Source organism: Oncorhynchus mykiss, chromosome 10, assembly GCF_013265735.2.
Source record: "Oncorhynchus mykiss isolate Arlee chromosome 10, USDA_OmykA_1.1, whole genome shotgun sequence".
In the NCBI taxonomy this organism is placed as follows: domain Eukaryota; kingdom Metazoa; phylum Chordata; class Actinopteri; order Salmoniformes; family Salmonidae; genus Oncorhynchus; species Oncorhynchus mykiss.
In genome coordinates this window covers 7,770,464-7,790,175 of record NC_048574.1, presented here as the reverse complement: position 1 = coordinate 7,790,175, position 19,712 = coordinate 7,770,464, and the positions used below count along the sequence as shown (strand labels likewise).

The 19,712-nt window shown below is 41.5% G+C and overlaps 1 protein-coding gene across 6 annotated transcripts in view; it reads right to left on the bottom strand.

Annotated features, from left to right (window-relative positions):
- Positions 1-6,793: 6,793 nt before the first annotated feature.
- Positions 6,794-19,712, bottom strand: part of LOC110533310 (P2X purinoceptor 1) — a 50,446-nt gene continuing 37,527 nt past the window's right edge. For 3 of the 6 annotated variants that reach the window (XM_036989604.1, XM_036989607.1, XM_036989609.1), the window contains exons 7-14: positions 17,821-17,962; positions 14,140-14,285; positions 13,267-13,357; positions 13,078-13,143; positions 12,272-12,367; positions 9,137-9,178; positions 8,741-8,831; positions 6,794-8,312 (exon numbers count right to left, since the gene is read on the bottom strand). In XM_036989604.1, coding sequence (XP_036845499.1) covers positions 8,778-8,831; positions 9,137-9,178; positions 12,272-12,367; positions 13,078-13,143; positions 13,267-13,357; positions 14,140-14,285; positions 17,821-17,962 — 637 coding nt within the window. In that variant the 3' untranslated portion in view covers positions 6,794-8,312; positions 8,741-8,777. Of the gene's footprint in view, positions 8,313-8,413; positions 8,832-9,136; positions 9,179-12,271; positions 12,368-13,077; positions 13,144-13,266; positions 13,358-14,139; positions 14,286-17,820; positions 17,963-19,712 lie in introns of those variants that run through there. The other 3 variants (XM_036989606.1, XM_036989608.1, XM_036989605.1) reach the window with 3 other exon arrangements.

Below are 19,712 nucleotides of genomic sequence, written 5' to 3'. Positions count from 1 at the left end.
TAGCTACAGGGTTGTCTGGGATAAGTAATGTTCCTGTCCTCAGCTGTAGCTACAGGGTTGTCTGGGATAAGTAATGTTCCTGTCCTCAGCTGTAGCTACAGGGTTGTCTGGGATAAGTAATGTTCCTGTCCTCAGCTGTAGCTACAGGGTTGTCTGGGATAAGTAATGGTCCTGTCCTCAGCTGTAGCTACAGGGTTGTCTGGGATAAGTAATGTTCCTGTCCTCAGCCGTAGCTACAGGGTTGTCTGGGATAAGTAATGTTCCTGTCCTCAGCTGTAGCCTCCGGGTTGTCTGGGATAAGTAATGTTCCTGTCCTCAGCCGTAGCTACAGGGTTGTCTGGGATAAGTAATATTCCTGTCCTCAGCCGTAGCTACAGGGTTGTCTGGGATAAGTAATATTCCTGTCCTCAGCCGTAGCTACAGGGTTGTCTGGGATAAGTAATGTTCCTGTCCTCAGCTGTAGCTACAGGGTTGTCTGGGATAAGTAATGTTCCTGTCCTCAGCTGTAGCTACAGGGTTGTCTGGGATAGGTAATGTTCCTGTCCTCAGCTGTAGCTACAGGGTTGTCTGGGATAAGTAATGTTCCTGTCCTCAGCTGTAGCTACAGGGTTGTCTGGGATAAGTAATGTTCCTGTCCTCAGCTGTAGCTACAGGGTTGTCTGGGATAAGTAATGTTCCTGTCCTCAGCTGTAGCTACAGGGTTGTCTGGGATAAGTAATGGTCCTGTCCTCAGCTGTAGCTACAGGGTTGTCTGGGATAAGTAATGTTCCTGTCCTCAGCCGTAGCTACAGGGTTGTCTGGGATAAGTAATGTTCCTGTCCTCAGCTGTAGCCTCCGGGTTGTCTGGGATAAGTAATGTTCCTGTCCTCAGCCGTAGCTACAGGGTTGTCTGGGATAAGTAATATTCCTGTCCTCAGCCGTAGCTACAGGGTTGTCTGGGATAAGTAATATTCCTGTCCTCAGCCGTAGCTACAGGGTTGTCTGGGATAAGTAATGTTCCTGTCCTCAGCTGTAGCTACAAGGTTGTCTGGGATAAGTAATGTTCCTGTCCTCAGCTGTAGCTACAGGGTTGTCTGGGATAAGTAATGTTCCTGTCCTCAGCTGTAGCTACAGGGTTGTCTGGGATAAGTAATATTCCTGTCCTCAGCTGTAGCCTCCGGGTTGTCTGGGATAAGTAATGTTCCTGTCCTCAGCTGTAGCTACAGGGTTGTCTGGGATAAGTAATATTCCTGTCCTCAGCTGTAGCTACAGGGTTGTCTGGGATAAGTAATATTCCTGTCCTCAGCTGTAGCCTCCGGGTTGTCTGGGATAAGTAATATTCCTGTCCTCAGCTGTAGCTACAGGGTTGTCTGGGATAAGTAATATTCCTGTCCTCAGCTGTAGCTACAGGGTTGTCTGGGATAAGTATATTAACCCCTGCTGGACGTATCAGTGCTGTTAGGCGCTACAGTGAGAGGATGGAAAGAGGGATGGTCGTGGAAGTTCTGTTTTTGTGTCTGCACCAGACAGAACTGTTTCGGTTGTTCTCGTTGTTGTTTTGCTATTCAGTGTTCAGTTCCATTAATAAAATTATGAACACGTACCACGCTACGCTCTGGTCCTCTCCTTCCAACAGCCGTTACAATTATACTTCTTTCTTTGTGATTTCTATAGCATGCTATTCCAAGTGAAGGGTTTCAATCAACCTGAAGAGCTTGCTTTGTTTTCGGTAATGGCTTCTTGTTTTTCTACTTTCCTTCCTGCTGCCTGTGGGCTCAACGCTATATTCATGTTACACTGGAAGTGGTTGTTATTCGATGGAGCTTTTAAGGGGTTGTCACCTGTCAGTCTGTGGGTTAACTAACTGTCAGTCTGTGGGTTAACTAACTGTCAGTCTGTGGGTTAACTAACTGTCAGTCTGTGGGTTAACTAACTGTCAGTCTGTGGGTTAACTAACTGTCAGTCTGTGGGTTAACTAACAGTCTGTGGGTTAACTGTCAGTCTGTGGGTTAACTAACTGTCAGTCTGTGGGTTAACTGTCAGTCTGTGGGTTAACTAACAGTCTGTGGGTTAACTGTCAGTCTGTGGGTTAACTGTCAGTCTGTGGGTTAACTAACTGTCAGTCTGTGGGTTAACTAACAGTCTGTGGGTTAACTAACTGTCAGTCTGTGGGTTAACTAACAGTCTGTGGGTTAACTAACTGTCAGTCTGTGGGTTAACTAACTGTCGGTCTGTGGGTTAACTGTCAGTCTGTGGGTTAACTAACAGTCTGTGGGTTAAATGTCGGTCTGTGGGTTAACTGTCAGTCTGTGGGTTAACTTGTAACTGAAGGGCTGTTGGGATCAGAACAAAGACAGCACCTGGCTGTGAGCCAGCTGTCTGCCACCAGGATGAGTGGTCACTATCTGACATTTCATCTAAAAGAACGATGATGCACAAGCTAAAGATAAACAGTTTTTTTTGTACGTCTGTGTGGAGCACAATAACCTTTATCAGTGTCTAATGTGTATTCACCTGTATGTATGCACTGTATGTATCTACTGTGTGTACTGTATGTATGTACTGTGTGTATGTACTGTATGTATGTACTGTATGTGTTGTGTGTATGTACTGTGTGTATGTACTGTATGTGTTGTGTGTATGTACTGTGTGTATGTACTGTGTGTATGTATGTACAGGTATGTATGTACTGTATGTACGTACAGGTATGTATGTACTGTATGTATGTTCAGGTATGTATGTACTGTATGTATGTACTGTATGTATGTACTGTATGTATGTACTGTATGTATGTACTGTATGTATGTACTGTATGTGTTGTGTGTATGTACTGTATGTACTGTATGTATGTACTGTATGTATGTACTGTGTGTATGTACTGTGTGTATGTACAGGTATGTATGTACTGTATGTATGTACTGTGTGTATGTACTGTGTGTATGTACAGGTATGTATGTACTGGATGTATGTACTGTATGTATGTACTGTATGTGTTGTGTGTATGTACTGTATGTACTGTATGTATGTACTGTGTGTATGTACTGTGTGTATGTACTGGATGTATGTACTGGATGTATGTACTGGATGTATGTACTGTATGTGTTGTGCGTATGTACTGGATGTACTGGATGTATGTACTGTATGTACAGGTATGTGTGTCAGAAGTGCAATATTCTTGCCATTCCCTCTTTAGTGTTGTGTCCTGATTCTAAATGCACTCAGGTGTTCTTTCCTTCTGTCTATTAGGTACATTGCCTTGGGAGTTGAGCTTGGTGATATTGACACGGTCTATATGCTAATTAATATGAGCGTTTTGCATGTTTCGTCTTTAGCCGGAACTCTATACTGCTGCCTGTCACTCCAGCTACACCTGTTAACATGCCCATGTCATTATGACACGTTCACATCACTACACTGCTGTCTGTCACTCCATGCCCATGTCATTATGACACGTTCACATCACTACACTGCTGTCTGTCACTCCATGCCCATGTCATTATGACACGTTCACATCACTACACTGCTGTCTGTCACTCCATGCCCATGTCATTATGACACGTTCACATCACTACACTACTGTCTGTCACTCCATGCCCATGTCATTATGACACGTTCACATCACTACACTGCTGTCTGTCACTCCATGCCCATGTCATTATGACACGTTCACATCACTACACTGCTGTCTGTCACTCCATGCCCATGTCATTATGACACGTTCACATCACTACACTACTGTCTGTCACTCCATGCCCATGTCATTATGACACGTTCACATCACTACACTGCTGTCTGTCACTCCATGCCCATGTCATTATGACACGTTCACATCACTACACTGCTGTCTGTCACTCCATGCCCATGTCATTATGACACGTTCACATCACTACACTGCTGTCTGTCACTCCATGCCCATGTCATTATGACACGTTCACATCACTACACTGCTGTCTGTCACTCCATGCCCATGTCATTATGACACGTTCACATCACTACACTGCTGTCTGTCACTCCAGCTACACCTGTTAACATGATTTGAGATGAAGTGAATCTAATCGAGGGCTGTGGGCGTGAGTGTACATAGTGACAACAACAGGGTCGTTGTTTTTTGCATCGCTGCAATTTATCATATGTGATTGTCCTGGTCTCTGTGTTGAAAGTACCATTTATCATCTGTGATTGTCCTGGTGTCTGTGTTGAAAGTACCATTTATCATATGTGATTGTCCTGGTCTCTGTGTTGAAAGTACCATTTATCATATGTGATTGTCCTGGTGTCTGTGTTGAAGGTACCATTTATCATATGTGATTGTCCTGGTCTCTGTGTTGAAGGTACCATTTATCATATGTGATTGTCCTGGTCTCTGTGTTGAAGGTACCATTTATCATATGTGATTGTCCTGGTCTCTGTGTTGAAAGTACCATTTATCATATGTGATTGTCCTGGTGTCTGTGTTGAAGGTACCATTTATCATATGTGATTGTCCTGGTCTCTGTGTTGAAGGTACCATTTATCATATGTGATTGTCCTGGTCTCTGTGTTGAAGGTACCATTTATCATATGTGATTGTCCTGGTCTCTGTGTTGAAGGTACCATTTATCATATGTGATTGTCCTGGTCTCTGTGTTGAAGGTACCATTTATCATATGTGATTATCCTGGTCTCTGTGTTGAAGGTACCATTTATCATATGTGATTGTCCTGGTCTCTGTGTTGAAAGTACCATTTATCATATGTGATTGTCCTGGTCTCTGTGTTGAAAGTACCATTTATCATATGTGATTGTCCTGGTCTCTGTGTTGAAAGTACCATTTATCATATGTGATTGTCCTGGTCTCTGTGTTGAAGGTACCATTTATCATATGTGATTGTCCTGGTCTCTGTGTTGAAGATGTGTTGAAGATACCATTTATCATATGTGATTGTCCTGGTCTCTGTGTCGAAGGTACCATTTATCATATGTGATTGTCCTGGTCTCTGTGTCGAAGGTACCATTTATCATATGTGATTGTCCTGGTCTCTGTGTTGAAGATGTGTTGAAGATACCATTTATCATATGTGATTGTCCTGGTCTCTGTGTTGAAGATGTGTTGAAGATACCATTTATCATATGTGATTGTCCTGGTCTCTGTGTCGAAGGTACCATTTATCATATGTGATTGTCCTGGTCTCTGTGTTGAAGGTACCATTTATCATATGTGATTGTCCTGGTCTCTGTGTTGAAAGTACCATTTATCATATGTGATTGTCCTGGTGTCTGTGTTGAAGGTACCATTTATCATATGTGATTGTCCTGGTCTCTGTGTTGAAGGTACCATTTATCATATGTGATTGTCCTGGTCTCTGTGTTGAAGGTACCATTTATCATATGTGATTGTCCTGGTCTCTGTGTTGAAGGTACCATTTATCATATGTGATTGTCCTGGTCTCTGTGTTGAAGGTACCATTTATCATATGTGATTATCCTGGTCTCTGTGTTGAAGGTACCATTTATCATATGTGATTGTCCTGGTCTCTGTGTTGAAAGTACCATTTATCATATGTGATTGTCCTGGTCTCTGTGTTGAAAGTACCATTTATCATATGTGATTGTCCTGGTCTCTGTGTTGAAAGTACCATTTATCATATGTGATTGTCCTGGTCTCTGTGTTGAAGGTACCATTTATCATATGTGATTGTCCTGGTCTCTGTGTTGAAGATGTGTTGAAGATACCATTTATCATATGTGATTGTCCTGGTCTCTGTGTCGAAGGTACCATTTATCATATGTGATTGTCCTGGTCTCTGTGTCGAAGGTACCATTTATCATATGTGATTGTCCTGGTCTCTGTGTTGAAGATGTGTTGAAGATACCATTTATCATATGTGATTGTCCTGGTCTCTGTGTTGAAGATGTGTTGAAGATACCATTTATCATATGTGATTGTCCTGGTCTCTGTGTCGAAGGTACCATTTATCATATGTGATTGTCCTGGTCTCTGTGTTGAAGGTACCATTTATCATATGTGATTGTCCTGGTCTCTGTGTTGAAGATGTGTTGAAGATACCATTTATCATATGTGATTGTCCTGGTCTCTGTGTCGAAGGTACCATTTATCATATGTGATTGTCCTGGTCTCTGTGTCGAAGGTACCATTTATCATATGTGATTGTCCTGGTCTCTGTGTTGAAGGTACCATTTATCATATGTGATTGTCCTGGTCTCTGTGTTGAAGGTACCATTTATCATATGTGATTGTCCTGGTCTCTGTGTTGAAGGTACCATTTATCATATGTGATTGTCCTGGTCTCTGTGTTGAAGGTACCATTTATCATATGTGATTGTCCTGGTCTCTGTGTCGAAGGTACCATTTATCATATGTGATTGTCCTGGTCTCTGTGTCGAAGGTGTATTTTGTTCAATGGGTTTATTCGATGTCTGTACTGTTCTGCATATTTCTGAAGCCTCTTTCATACCCGGTGCTAACGTGCCAGTTGTCCGTCCTGATGTTGTCCACATTCTGATTGTGCCCACATTTTTAGAAGGTTGTAGAAAATAATGCATTGTGATCTGATTGGGATCAGATCTTACAAGTGTAAACAGGACAAGATTAGGATACATGTTAGAACCAGGTATAAATGGGAAAAAGCATGTCAAACCTGTACTGAATGCCACTGTTACCGTGTAAATATGTACCAATATATAAATAAGATGTTTTTTTGTTTTTTTTGCATGCTTTTTGTACACCAAGACATAATCAAATAATTAAAAATATCAGAATAATTTAATCACGTCTTTTTTTGTAAGTAATCTGTCAAAGTATATGCAAGAGTACAACCTTCAACAAATGTTTTATTGAATTTGCGTATCAATCACAAACTTGTTGATTGATGAGAAAGATTTAAAGATCAAAAATCAGTCATTGTTACAGTATTTCAAGGTGGAATACCCCGCCCGCGTCAGTAGTCATCTATTCTTCTGCTTCTTGAAGACAACATGGTGTTTTGCTGTGCTGATGGAAGAGGTTGGAAACCGGCTTTTTCAACTTACTCTTGAAAGTTGTAATAGTAGAATACACAAGGCGCAGCTTCTATATTGGGAAGTACATCCTCAGTTCCTCTTGTCCTGTCGGTCATTACTAGACCTTAGAGAGATATTTATAACGTGTCAGAAACTGTCCAGATCTACTAGCCCACGTCAGCTAACGTTGTTTTAGCCCAGAGATTTTGTAGTAATGTTAGAGTCACTCAAATATTACAGGAATACACATTAGACATGGCAAAATGTATACAATTGCAAGAAAATTACCTTTAAAATGGCAACATTTTCCCTGCACCCCCTGACAAAATGTGTAGAAATGTGTCCCCAAAGAAAATAGAAAATGTTTCTGAGTGAACCACGGCTTTAAAGGTACCGAATGTGTTATAAACAGATATTATAAAATGTGTTAATAAACCAGGGTACTTTAAGGTACCGAATGTGTTATAAACAGATATTATAAAATGTGTTAATAAACCAGGGTACTTTAAGGTACCGAATGTGTTATAAACAGATATTATAAAATGTGTTAATAAACCAGGGTACTTTAAGGTACCGAATGTGTTATAAACAGATATTATAAAATGTGTTAATAAACCAGGGTACTTTAAGGTAACGAATGTGTTATAAAACGCATGATTCTTTCAGTTAATGAACCAACCCTAAACTAACACATAGTTCTAATTATAACACATTGAGAGAACAGCGCTCCTAAAGCACATCGATGCCTTGTTTTGTATCACATTCCAATGATTAAACTGTCTCCCTGATTATTACTTTTAGACAAACAAAGGAGGGTGGCTGTCTGAAAGAATGTTCCGTAACTATCTATCTCGGGCAGGTAGGCTAGTGGTTAGAGCGTTGGGCCACTAACTGAAAGGTTGCTAGATCGAATCCCTGAGCTGACAAGGTAAAAATCTGTGGTTCTGCCCCTGAACAAGGCAGTTAACCCACTGTTCCTAGGCTGTCATTGTAAATAAGAATTTGTTCTTAACTGACTTGCCTAGTTAAATAAAGGTAAAATAAAAAAAATCTCCTAAACTGAGAGCATTGTTTGAGGTCTGTTGACATTTGAAGGCAATAAATAGCAGTTGAATCATTGAGCCGGAAGGGCATTGTTTGAGATCTGTTGACAGGATTTGAAGGCAATTAAATAGCAGTTGAATCATTGAGCTGGAGAGTGGACACAAGGCAGAAAACCATTCACACTTGTTTTTATGCTTTAAGATGTCTCAGTGCAGTCTGGAGTCAGTGTGTTGGAGTCGCTGTTACTGCAGACTGGAGCCCAGGAGTCAGGACCCCTCTGCAGAATCACTCTGTAGGAGAGGAACACAAACCCGGGCCCATGTTCAAATGGGACTCTTTAAAAAAACACGCCATATCGCCCGTTGTGTGGTTCAAAAGGACATACGGGGGTGGGGGGGGGGGGGGGGGGGGGGTGTATATTACAGTGTGCACACACCAGGCTAAAACTGTGTCAGATGTAAAAATTTATTGAACTCCTCTTAATTGATTCCCCACCAATAGTTAAACATGCTGATGTGGTTCACCAATGTGTTTCTCCTGGGTCGTGTTTGAATACATTCATCCTCCCCCTTCTATTGGCTGAACACAGTCTGACAGCTGTCCAACTGATCCAATCATGTCAGATCAGACTGTAGTTCAGGAAGGGAGGGAAACAGGATGTTGTTTTTTTTTAAGTATTCCAACACAGACCAGAGGAGCCACACCAGTCAACACAAACCTTAAGACTGAGCTGATCCAGGCAGCTGCTGTAGAGGCTAAGTCTCTGACAGTGGTGCCTCATGATGCACTAGAACCTCTTCTGAATGCTTCTGTGTGGCCAAGAAGACATCAATGACATGCTACACCACAATATATATATATGTGTGTGTGTGTGTGTGTGTGTGTGTGTGTGTGTGTGTGTGTGTGTGTGTGTGTGTGTGTGTGTGTGTGTGTGTGTGTGTGTGTGTGTGTGTGTGTGTGTGTGTGTGTGTGTGTGTGTGTGTGTGTGTGTGTGTGTGTGTGTGTGTGTGTGTGTGTGTGTGTGTGTTGGCCTTTCACCCACTTTAACCACAATCAGTAACAGTTTATAAAGGTGATAACTGGTGAATGACACAAACACACACTATGTGCTTACCTTGGATACTTCTTTTTCAGACTTGAACTCATCTAAAGGTTCCTGAAAGACAGACTCAGACTCATATCGATCCATTTTCTATCTGACCACCTTCTGTTTCACTTGTTTGAAACCAGTATTAGACTCTCAACTAAATGTATTTTAAACATATTTACTTTGTAAGAGTTGAGTTTGAGTGTATGTATGAAATAAAGATGAAGGTAAATCATATTACAAACTATTGTTTTTATCCTTTATTTAACCAGACAAAAAACACATTGAGATTTACATGTCTTGTCTTGTTCAGGTGATCTGAAAGGATATTTTCTTTACACTTTAACAACAGAGTGTCAGTTGGAATTTGAATTTGCCCAAAGGCGTGCTCTCGCTAAAGACTGGGAGGACAATAAACACTGCTTTGGATAGCATATTATCTGGATAGTCCCCAATAGATGGTTTATAGATGTTCAATTGTCAACGAACTAACCCCTAACTTCAACCCCAGATTCATGTCCCAATATCCCAGCTCATTCCTAACCCTAGACTCAACCCTAACCCAGAACCTCCATCTTCATTTCCACATCCCAATTCAACTCTAACCCTCAACCACCGTCCTAACCCTAGCTTCATGTTAAACAGCCGTCACTAGCCGGCTCCCACCCGGCTACTCAACCCTGCACCTTAGAGGCTACTGCCCTATATACATAGACATGGAATCACTGGTCACTTTAATAATGGAACACTGGACACTTTAATAATGGAACACTAGTCACTTTAATAATGTTTATATACTTCTTTACTCATCTCATATGTATATACTGTATTCTATTCTACTGTATTTTGTCAATGCCACTCTGACATTGTTCATCCTAATATTTATATATTTCATAATTCCATTATTTTACTTTTATATTTGTATGTATTGTTGTGAAATGTTAGAGCTAGTTAGAGCTATGAACTGTTGGAGCTAGGAACACAAGCATTTCGCTACACCCGCAATAACATCTGCTAAATATGTGACCAATAACATCTGCTATCTGTGTGTATGTGACCAATAACATCTGCTATCTGTGTGTATGTGACCAATAACATCTGCTAACCATGTGTATGTGACCAATAACATCTGCTAACCGTGTGTATGTGACCAATAACATCTGCTAACAGTGTGTATGTGACCAATAACATCTGCTAACCGTGTGTATGTGACCAATAACATCTGCTAACCGTGTGTATGTGACCAATAACATCTGCTAACCATGTGTATGTGACCAGTAACAACATACAGCAAGTGTGTAAACGGCACAGTGAAATGCTTATGTCGGAGAGTGTCAATACGTTAATAGGCGAACGGAGTCTTCTTCTCTCCTCAATTGGTGTATCCTACCGCGGAAGAGTTTTCAAATTCGCCCCCCTTTCTAGCATTGAAAATAATAGATATCTCTAAATTCGAAAAACATGTCACCACAACCCTACTGGTGTCACTGCTGGGACAAGCAAATTTACTAAGTTTTATAACAATGCATAAAACTGTCTTGCATGCAAACGCAAAAGATTCAAATGCCACCACAATTCAACTACGACCCACATGTATTTCGGAATTCGTCCTCTGTAAACGTCATTTGCCTAATGACGCGCTAGTGGAGAAGGAGTGTCATTTCATACAAGTGCATTTGTATCCATGGTTTCCTCTCCTCTCCTCGCCTCCTCTCCTCGATTTCCTTTGACCTTTTTCAAAAGGAGGAATCGAGCCATTCCGATTGAGAATCCCCCATAGTTTGGGACTAGTTTGAGCATGTATAGATCATCTATTAGCGACCATGAAATCGTTGTTTTATATTATATGGGGAGTCTACTGAGACCAGGGTCTCATTGTCAATGGTGTCCTGAGGACAACAAATTCAACACAAACCTTCCAATTAAAAAAATGGATATAAACTACAGGTTACAATAATAATAAAAAACCCCACAATGCATTTTTACATTTGACCAGAACAAATGCAATTCTCATTTAACAAATTCAACATTGGACTCCCAAACTGCTCTAGTGGGCCCAGGGAATCAAGACACAGGGAGTTCTGCAGGTTATTTCAAAAAATTGGGGGCCATTAAAAACTGAGGCAGATTTATCTAATTCGGGTGGAGACCTAAGAAACCTCAAGCATTAACCAATCATGTGCAGGGGTTTGGTATCTCGTGTTTTTATACTTCAACATTGAAGTTAGGTAAGTCGGAGGCTTGTGTAGTAGAGCTTTGTAAACGAAAAGGGAATAGTGATGTGATGCCAGTCACATTCTGTTAAAGGACCCCAAAGTACACACATCCCTGGGTCGCTCCTCTTTTCAGTTCGCTGCAGCTAGCGACTGGAACGAGCTGCAACATGCTGGACCGTTTTATCTCTTCATTCAAAGACTCAATCATGGACACTCTTACAGACAGTTGTGGCTGCTTTGTGTGATGTATTGTTGTCTCTACCTTCTTGCCCTTTGTGCTGTTGTCTGTGCCCAATAATGTGTGTACCCTGTTTTGTGCTGCTACCATATTGTGTTGCTACCATGTTATTATGTTGCTGCCATGTTGTGGTGCTACCATGTTGTTGTCATGTTGTGTTGCTACCATGCTGTGTTGTCATGTGTTGCTGCCTTGCTATGTTGTTGTCTTAGGTCTCTCTTTATGTAGTGTAGTGTGGTCTCGCTTGTCGTGGTGTGTATTTTGTCCTATATTTCTATGATATTTTTAATCCCAGCCCCCAGCCCCACAGGAGGCCTTTCGGTATTCATTGTAAATAAGAATTTGTTCTTAACTGACTTGCCTCGTTAAATAAAGGTTAATATAAAAATAAATACAAATCTACGGGGCTTAAATGAGGACCAGTCAACCTTTTGATACAGGATGCAGTGACGCGTATTAACACTGATGCGTATTACAAATGAAGTGGGATACAGTAGCCTTCCCCAAAGGAGGAGCAAATTACTATTATCATGTATTTCTTAGAGAGACAACACATGAACTGTTGGGTAAATTATCGTGTGTACTGTTGAGGATCTGTCTGCCCAGTTTTCTGCACAACTAATTTTTTTTTCCTTCTTCTTTTAATGCCTCTTTGCTGCCACCTGGTGTTTAAACTGGATGTTACGCAACAGTTTGATGTAAACTCACCTTCTCCATCGTTTCAGTGACCTTGAATTTCATGTTGTTGTAGAATTCCCTCTTGGGTAGTAGATACAGGAGAATCAGATCACATACTACAGTCGCCTTTGGAAACAGCACAAGTAGAGCACAATTTGAGCCAGAGAAATGTTATATACATGTAATTTTGTGATCACAACTACCTCCGTTACATTGTTTAATAGATAAACATATTTGTTTAGTCTATTTCTATACAAGCTGTTTAAGAGATCTACAGTAGACTACTGGAGATTCTGTAAGTTTTGCAGTATCAGATAGGATACATATTATCAGATAGGATGTGTAGTATTAGATAGGATGTGTAGTATTAGACAGGATGTGTAGTATTAGACAGGATGTGTAGTATTAGACAGGATGTGTAGTATCAGATAGGATATGTATTATCAGATAGGATGTGTAGTATTAGACAGGATGTGTAGTATTAGACAGGATGTGTAGTATTAGACAGGATGTGTGGTATTCGATAGGATGTGTAATATTAGATGGGATGTGTAGTATTAGATGGGATGTGTAGTATTAGACAGGATGTGTAGTATTTAATGGAATGTGTAGTATTTGACAGGATGTGTAGGATTAGATAGGAGGTGTAGTATTAGACAGGATGTGTAGTATTAGATGGGATGTGTAGTATTAGACAGGATGTGTAGTATTTAATGGAATGTGTAGTATTTGACAGGATGTGTAGTATTAGACAGGAAGTGTAGTATTTAATGGAATGTGTAGTATTTGACAGGATGTGTAGTATTAGACAGGATGTGTAGTATTGAAAGACTCACCACTCCAAAGATTCCAACACCAGATCCTATAGCTGTTAGTGTTGGAATGATATCAAATTTTCTGGCCTGGAAAAATAACAATAACATCAACAATCTTTAAACGTTTTAAATCTACAGTCGTAAGGGAGGAATTCAAAAATACTGTCTGGAATTTTACAAGGATCGCAATCATGAACTTCATGAACTTACCACTGAACGAACAATGATGTCAAATCGAATCCCAAACACTTTCAGAAGCGTTCTTTTCTCCTGCTTGTCCTCCATATAATGCTTTGCATACCTAAAGCACAACATTTAGACACACTTTTCAGCCTCTAGGCTAGTGTTCAGATCTGTATCTCTCTTCTGCTTTTCACATGACCCTAGCCATGCAACTAAGAAGAGTAAGCTGTATAATGAATAGTGTAACTTCCTTAGTCGCATGGTTAGCACGACCCCCAATGGTTAGCACGACCCCCAATGGTTAGCACGACCCGCAATGGTTAACACGACCCCCATGGCTAACACGACCCCAATGGCTAACACGACCCCAATGGCTAACACGACCCCAATGGCTAACACGACCCCCATGGCTAACACGACCCCCATGGCTAACACGACCCCCATGGCTAACACGACCGCCATGGCTAACACGACCCCCATGGCTAACACGACCCCCATGGCTAACACGACCCCCATGGCTAACACGACCCCAATGGCTAACACGACCCCCATGGCTAACACGACCCCCATGGCTAACACGACCCCCATGGCTAACACGACACCTTTCTCTGTGTTTTTCTTTCATTTATTTGGAATCTTAACTCAGAAAAGGCTTTTCAATTTAAGAAAGTGGCCCTTACAAGAATGATCAATAAATACTTTGTTAATGATTTATTGAGATAGGACAGGAAATGTAGAAGAGATTAGGACAGGAAATGTAGAAGAGATTAGGACAGAAAATGTAGAAGAGATTGCGAGTCAGAAGGGCAGTAAATTGGACTTCAAAACCCATGCTGACTCTGGTACACATTTGTGCCAGGTTCTGCAGCACGAACCACAAGACCATGATGCTTTATTTACCTGAAGTTGTATCCCACAGATGCTCTGGCCGTGTCTGCCTCGTCGGGGTTTCCATAGAGACCGTGGAAGGAGTAGATCGGTTTACAGTCTGACTGGTCATGGTCCAGGTTACAGGTCCAGTCAATGATGATACCAATCGCCCCACCCTGTCAGATCAATCAATACATCTAGTCAACGATGGTACCACTAACCTCAAACAGCACCATACCATCAACAACAATACATCCAGTCAATGAGGGCACCACTAACCCCAAACAGCACGATACTATCAATACACCCAGTCAATGAGGGCACCACTAACCCCAAACAGCACGATACTATCAATACATCCAATCAATGAGGGCACCACTAACCCCAAACAGCACAATACTATCAACAACAATACATCCAGTCAATGAGGGCACCACTAACCCCAAACAGCACCATACCATCAACAACAATACATCCAGTCAACGATGGTACCACTAACCCCAAACAGCACGATACTATCAATACATCCAGTCAATGAGGGCACCACTAACCCCAAACAGCACCATACCATCAACAACAATACATCCAGTCAATGAGGGTACCACTAACCCCAAACAGCACCATACCATCAACAACAATACATCCAGTCAACGATGGTACCACTAACCCCAAACAGCACCATACCATCAACAACAATACATCTAGTCAACGATGGTACCACTAACCCCAAACAGCACGATACTATCAATACATCCAGTCAATGAGGGCACCACTAACCCCAAACAGCACCATACCATCAACAACAATACATCCAGTCAATGAGCGTACCACTAACCCCAAACAGCACCATACCATCAACAACAATACATCCAGTCAACGATGGTACCACTAACCCCAAACAGCACCATACCATCAACAACAATACATCTAGTCAATGAGCGTACCACTAACCCCAAACAGCACGATACTATCAACAACAATACATCTAGTCAATGAGCGTACCACTAACCCCAAACAGCACGATACTATCAACAACAATACATCTAGTCAACGATGGTACCACTAACCCCAAACAGCACGATACTATCAACAACAATACATCTAGTCAACGATGGTACCACTAACCCCAAACAGCACCATACCATCAACAACAATACATCTAGTCAACGATGGTACCACTAACCCCAAACAGCACCATACCATCAACAACAATACATCTAGTCAACGATGGTACCACTAACCCCAAACAGCACGATACTATCAATACATCCAGTCAATTAGGGTACCACTAACCCCAAACAGCACCATACCATCAACAACAATACATCCAGTCAATGAGGGTACCACTAACCCCAAACAGCACCATACTATCAATACATCCAGTCAATGAGGGTACCGCTAACCCCAAACAGCACAATACTATCAATACATCCAGTCAATGAGGGTACCGCTAACCCCAAACAGCACAATACTATCAATACATCCAGTCAATGAGGGTACCGCTAACCCCAAACAGCACAATACTATCAATACATCCAGTCAATGAGGGTACCGCTAACCCCAAACAGCACCATACCATCAACAACAATACATCCAGTCAACGATGGTACCACTAACCCCAAACAGCACGATACTATCAATACATCCAGTCAATGAGGGTACCGCTAACCCCAAACAGCACCATACCATCAACAACAATACATCCAGTCAATGAGGGTACCACTAACCCCAAACAGCACCATACCATCAACAACAATACATCCAGTCAACGATGGTACCACTAACCCCAAACAGCACCATACCATCAACAACAATACATCCAGTCAACGAGGGTACCACTAACCCCAAACAGCACGATACTATCAATACATCCAGTCAATGAGGGTACCGCTAACCCCAAACACTTTTTAAATCAGTTGCAATTTGAATGTTCTACTAAGCTTTCACTCAGAAATGACCTTTGACAGAGCATACCTCGTTCCCAAATAACACCCTCATTATACCTCGTTACCAATCACACCACCATCATACCATGTCACCAATAACACCATCATCATATCTCGTTATCAATAACACTGCCATCATACCTCGTTACCAATAACACCATCATCATCATACCTTGTTACCAATAACAACACCATCATACCTCGTTACCAATAACACCACCATCATACCCCGTTACCCATAACTCCATCATCAAACCTCGTTACCAATAACACCACCATCATACCCCGTTACCAATAACACCACCATCATACCCCGTTACCCATAACACCATCATCAAACCTCGTTACCAATAACACCACCATCATACCCCGTTACCAATAACACCACCATCATACCCCGTTACCCATAACACCATCATCAAACCTCGTTACCAATAACACCACCATCATACCCCGTTACCAATAACACCATCATACCCCGTTACCAATAATTTGAATGTTCTACTAAGCTTTCACTCAGAAATGACCTTTGACAGAGCATACCTCGTTCCCAAATAACACCCTCATTATACCTCGTTACCAATCACACCACCATCATACCATGTCACCAATAACACCATCATCATATCTCGTTATCAATAACACCGCCATCATACCTCGTTACCAATAACACCATCATCATCATACCTTGTTACCAATAACAACACCATCATACCTCGTTACCAATAACACCACCATCATACCCGTTACCCATAACACCATCATCAAACCTCGTTACCAATAACACCACCATCATACCCCGTTACCAATAACACCACCATCATACCCCGTTACCCATAACACCATCATCAAACCTCGTTACCAATAACACCACCATCATACCCCGTTACCAATAACACCACCATCATACCCCGTTACCCATAACACCATCATCAAACCACGTTACCAATAACACCACCATCATACCCCGTTACCAATAACACCATCATACCCCGTTACCAATAACACCATCATACCCCGTTACCAATAACACCATCATCATCATACCTCACCACCATCATACCCCGTTAACAATAACACCACTATCAAACCTCATTAACAATAACACCATCATCATACCGTGTTGCCAATAACACCACCATCATCATACCTCACCTCCATCATACCTCGTTTCCAATAACACCTCCACCATACCTCATTACCAATAACACCAACATCATACCTTATTACCAATAACACAATCATCATACCTTGTTACCAATAACACCATCATCATACCTTGTTACCAATAACACCAACATCATACCTTGTTACCAATAACACCATCATCATCATACCTTGTTACCAATAACACCATCATCATCATACCTTGTTACCAATAACACCAACATCATACCTCGTTACCAATAACACCACCATCATACCTCGTTAACAATAACACCACCATCATCATACCTCGTTACCAATAACACCATCATCATACCTTGTTGCCAATAACACCATCATCATCATACCTCACCACCATCATACCTCGTTATCCAATAACACCACCATCATCATACCTCATTACCAATAACACCAACATCATACCTCGTTAACAATAACACCACCATCATCATACCTCGTTACCAATAACACCACCATCATACCTCGTTAACAATAACACCACCATTATACCTCATTACAACAAAACACACAACCATACAGGGACTGACAGGTACTTGCAAACCCCCTTCACTCATAAATATAATAGCATATTGCTCACCACTTTGGCTATGGCGGCGAAGTTGAAGCCAGACATCTGTACCAAGTCGCCCAGTCTGAAAATGGGACACAGTGGGGCCGTCTTTGGGTCGTACAGGCAACTTTTGATGTACTGATTGTCGATACCTTCTACGAGGTTACACCTAGAGTGAGAACAGGAAGAGATCTTTGTTAAAAAGATGGCAAGTTTATATCATACTGTACTTGTTATGTAGCAAAATAGATATTTGAATCAATATCACATTTGGCACCTCCTCCATATTCAGTGCATAGCTACTACATACACAATATGTGTGTGATGTAATGCATGTATCAAACATAGCAACCATTGCCTGAGGCTCCTTAATGGTCCTCTGGTCACCTCACTCATAGAAGAAACAGTAACATCAGTAATCTACTTGAAGGAAAATGTTTTTATATACAGTACCAGTCGAAGGTTTTGACACACCTGTCATTCAAGGGTTTCTCTTACTTTTGACTATTTTCTACATTGTAGAATAATAGTGAAGACATCGGAACTACGAAATAACACATATGGAATCATGTAGTAACCAAAAAAGTGTTAAACAAGTCAACATTTATTTTATATTTGAGATTCTTCAAAGTAGCCACCCTTTGCCTTGATGACAGCTTTGCACACTCTTGGCATTCTCTCAACCAGCTTCACCTGGAATGCTTTCCCAACAGTATTGAAGGAGTTCCCACATATGTTGAGCACTTGTTGGCTGCTTTTCCTTCACTCTGTGGTCCAACCTATCCCAAACCATTCTCAACTGGGTTGAGGTCGGGTGATTATGGAGGCCAGGTAATGTAATGCAGCACTCCATCACTCTCCTTCTTGGTCAAATAGCCCCTATACAGCCTGCAGATGTATAATAGTCCCACTAAGTGCAAACCAGATGGGATGGCGTATCGCTGCAGAATGCTGTGGTAGCCATGCTGGTTAAGTATGCCTTGAATTCTAAATAAATAATTGACAGTGTCATCAGCAAAGCACCATCACACCTCCTCCTCCATGCTTCACGGTGGGAACCACACATGTGGAGATCATCCATTCACCTACTCGGAGTCTCACAAAGGCACTGTGGTTGGACCCAAAAATCTCAAATTTGGACTCATCAGACCAAAGGACAGATTTCCAACAGTCTAATGTCCATTGCCTGTGTTTCTTGGCCCAAGCAAGTCTCTTCATCTTATTGGTGTCCTTCAGTAGTTTCCTTTGGAGTCCTTTGCAGCAATGTGACCATGAATGCCTGATTCACGCAGTCTCCTCTGAAAAGTTGGTGTTGAGATGTGTCTGTTACTTGAACTCTGTGAAGCATTTGGGCTGAAATTTCTGAGGTCCAGTTAACTCTAATGAACTTATCTTCTGCAGCAGAGGTAACTCTGGGTCTTCCTTTCCTGTAGCGGTCCTCATGAGAGCCAGTTTCATCATAGCACTGGATGCTTTTTGCGACTGCACTTGAAGAAACTTTAAAAGTTCTTGAAATGTTCTGTATTGACTGACCTTCATGTCAGTAACAGACTGTCGTTTCTCTTCGCTTATTTGAGCTGTTCTTGCCATAATATGGACTTGGTCTTTTACCAAATAGGGCTATATCTGTATACCACCCCTACCTTGGCAGAACACGACTGATTGGCTCAAACGCATTAAGAAGAAAATCAATTCCACAAATGAACTTTTTAGAAGGCACACCTATTAATATGAAATGCATTCCAGTTGACTACCTCATGAAGCTGGTTGAGAGAAAGAGTGTGGCAACAGTGTGCAAAGCTGTCATCAAGGCAAAGGGTGGCTATTTTGAAGAATCTCAAATATAAAATTGGAGTGGCCATCACAAAGCCCTTTCCTCAATCCTATTGAAAATATGTGGGCAGAACTGAAAAAGCGTG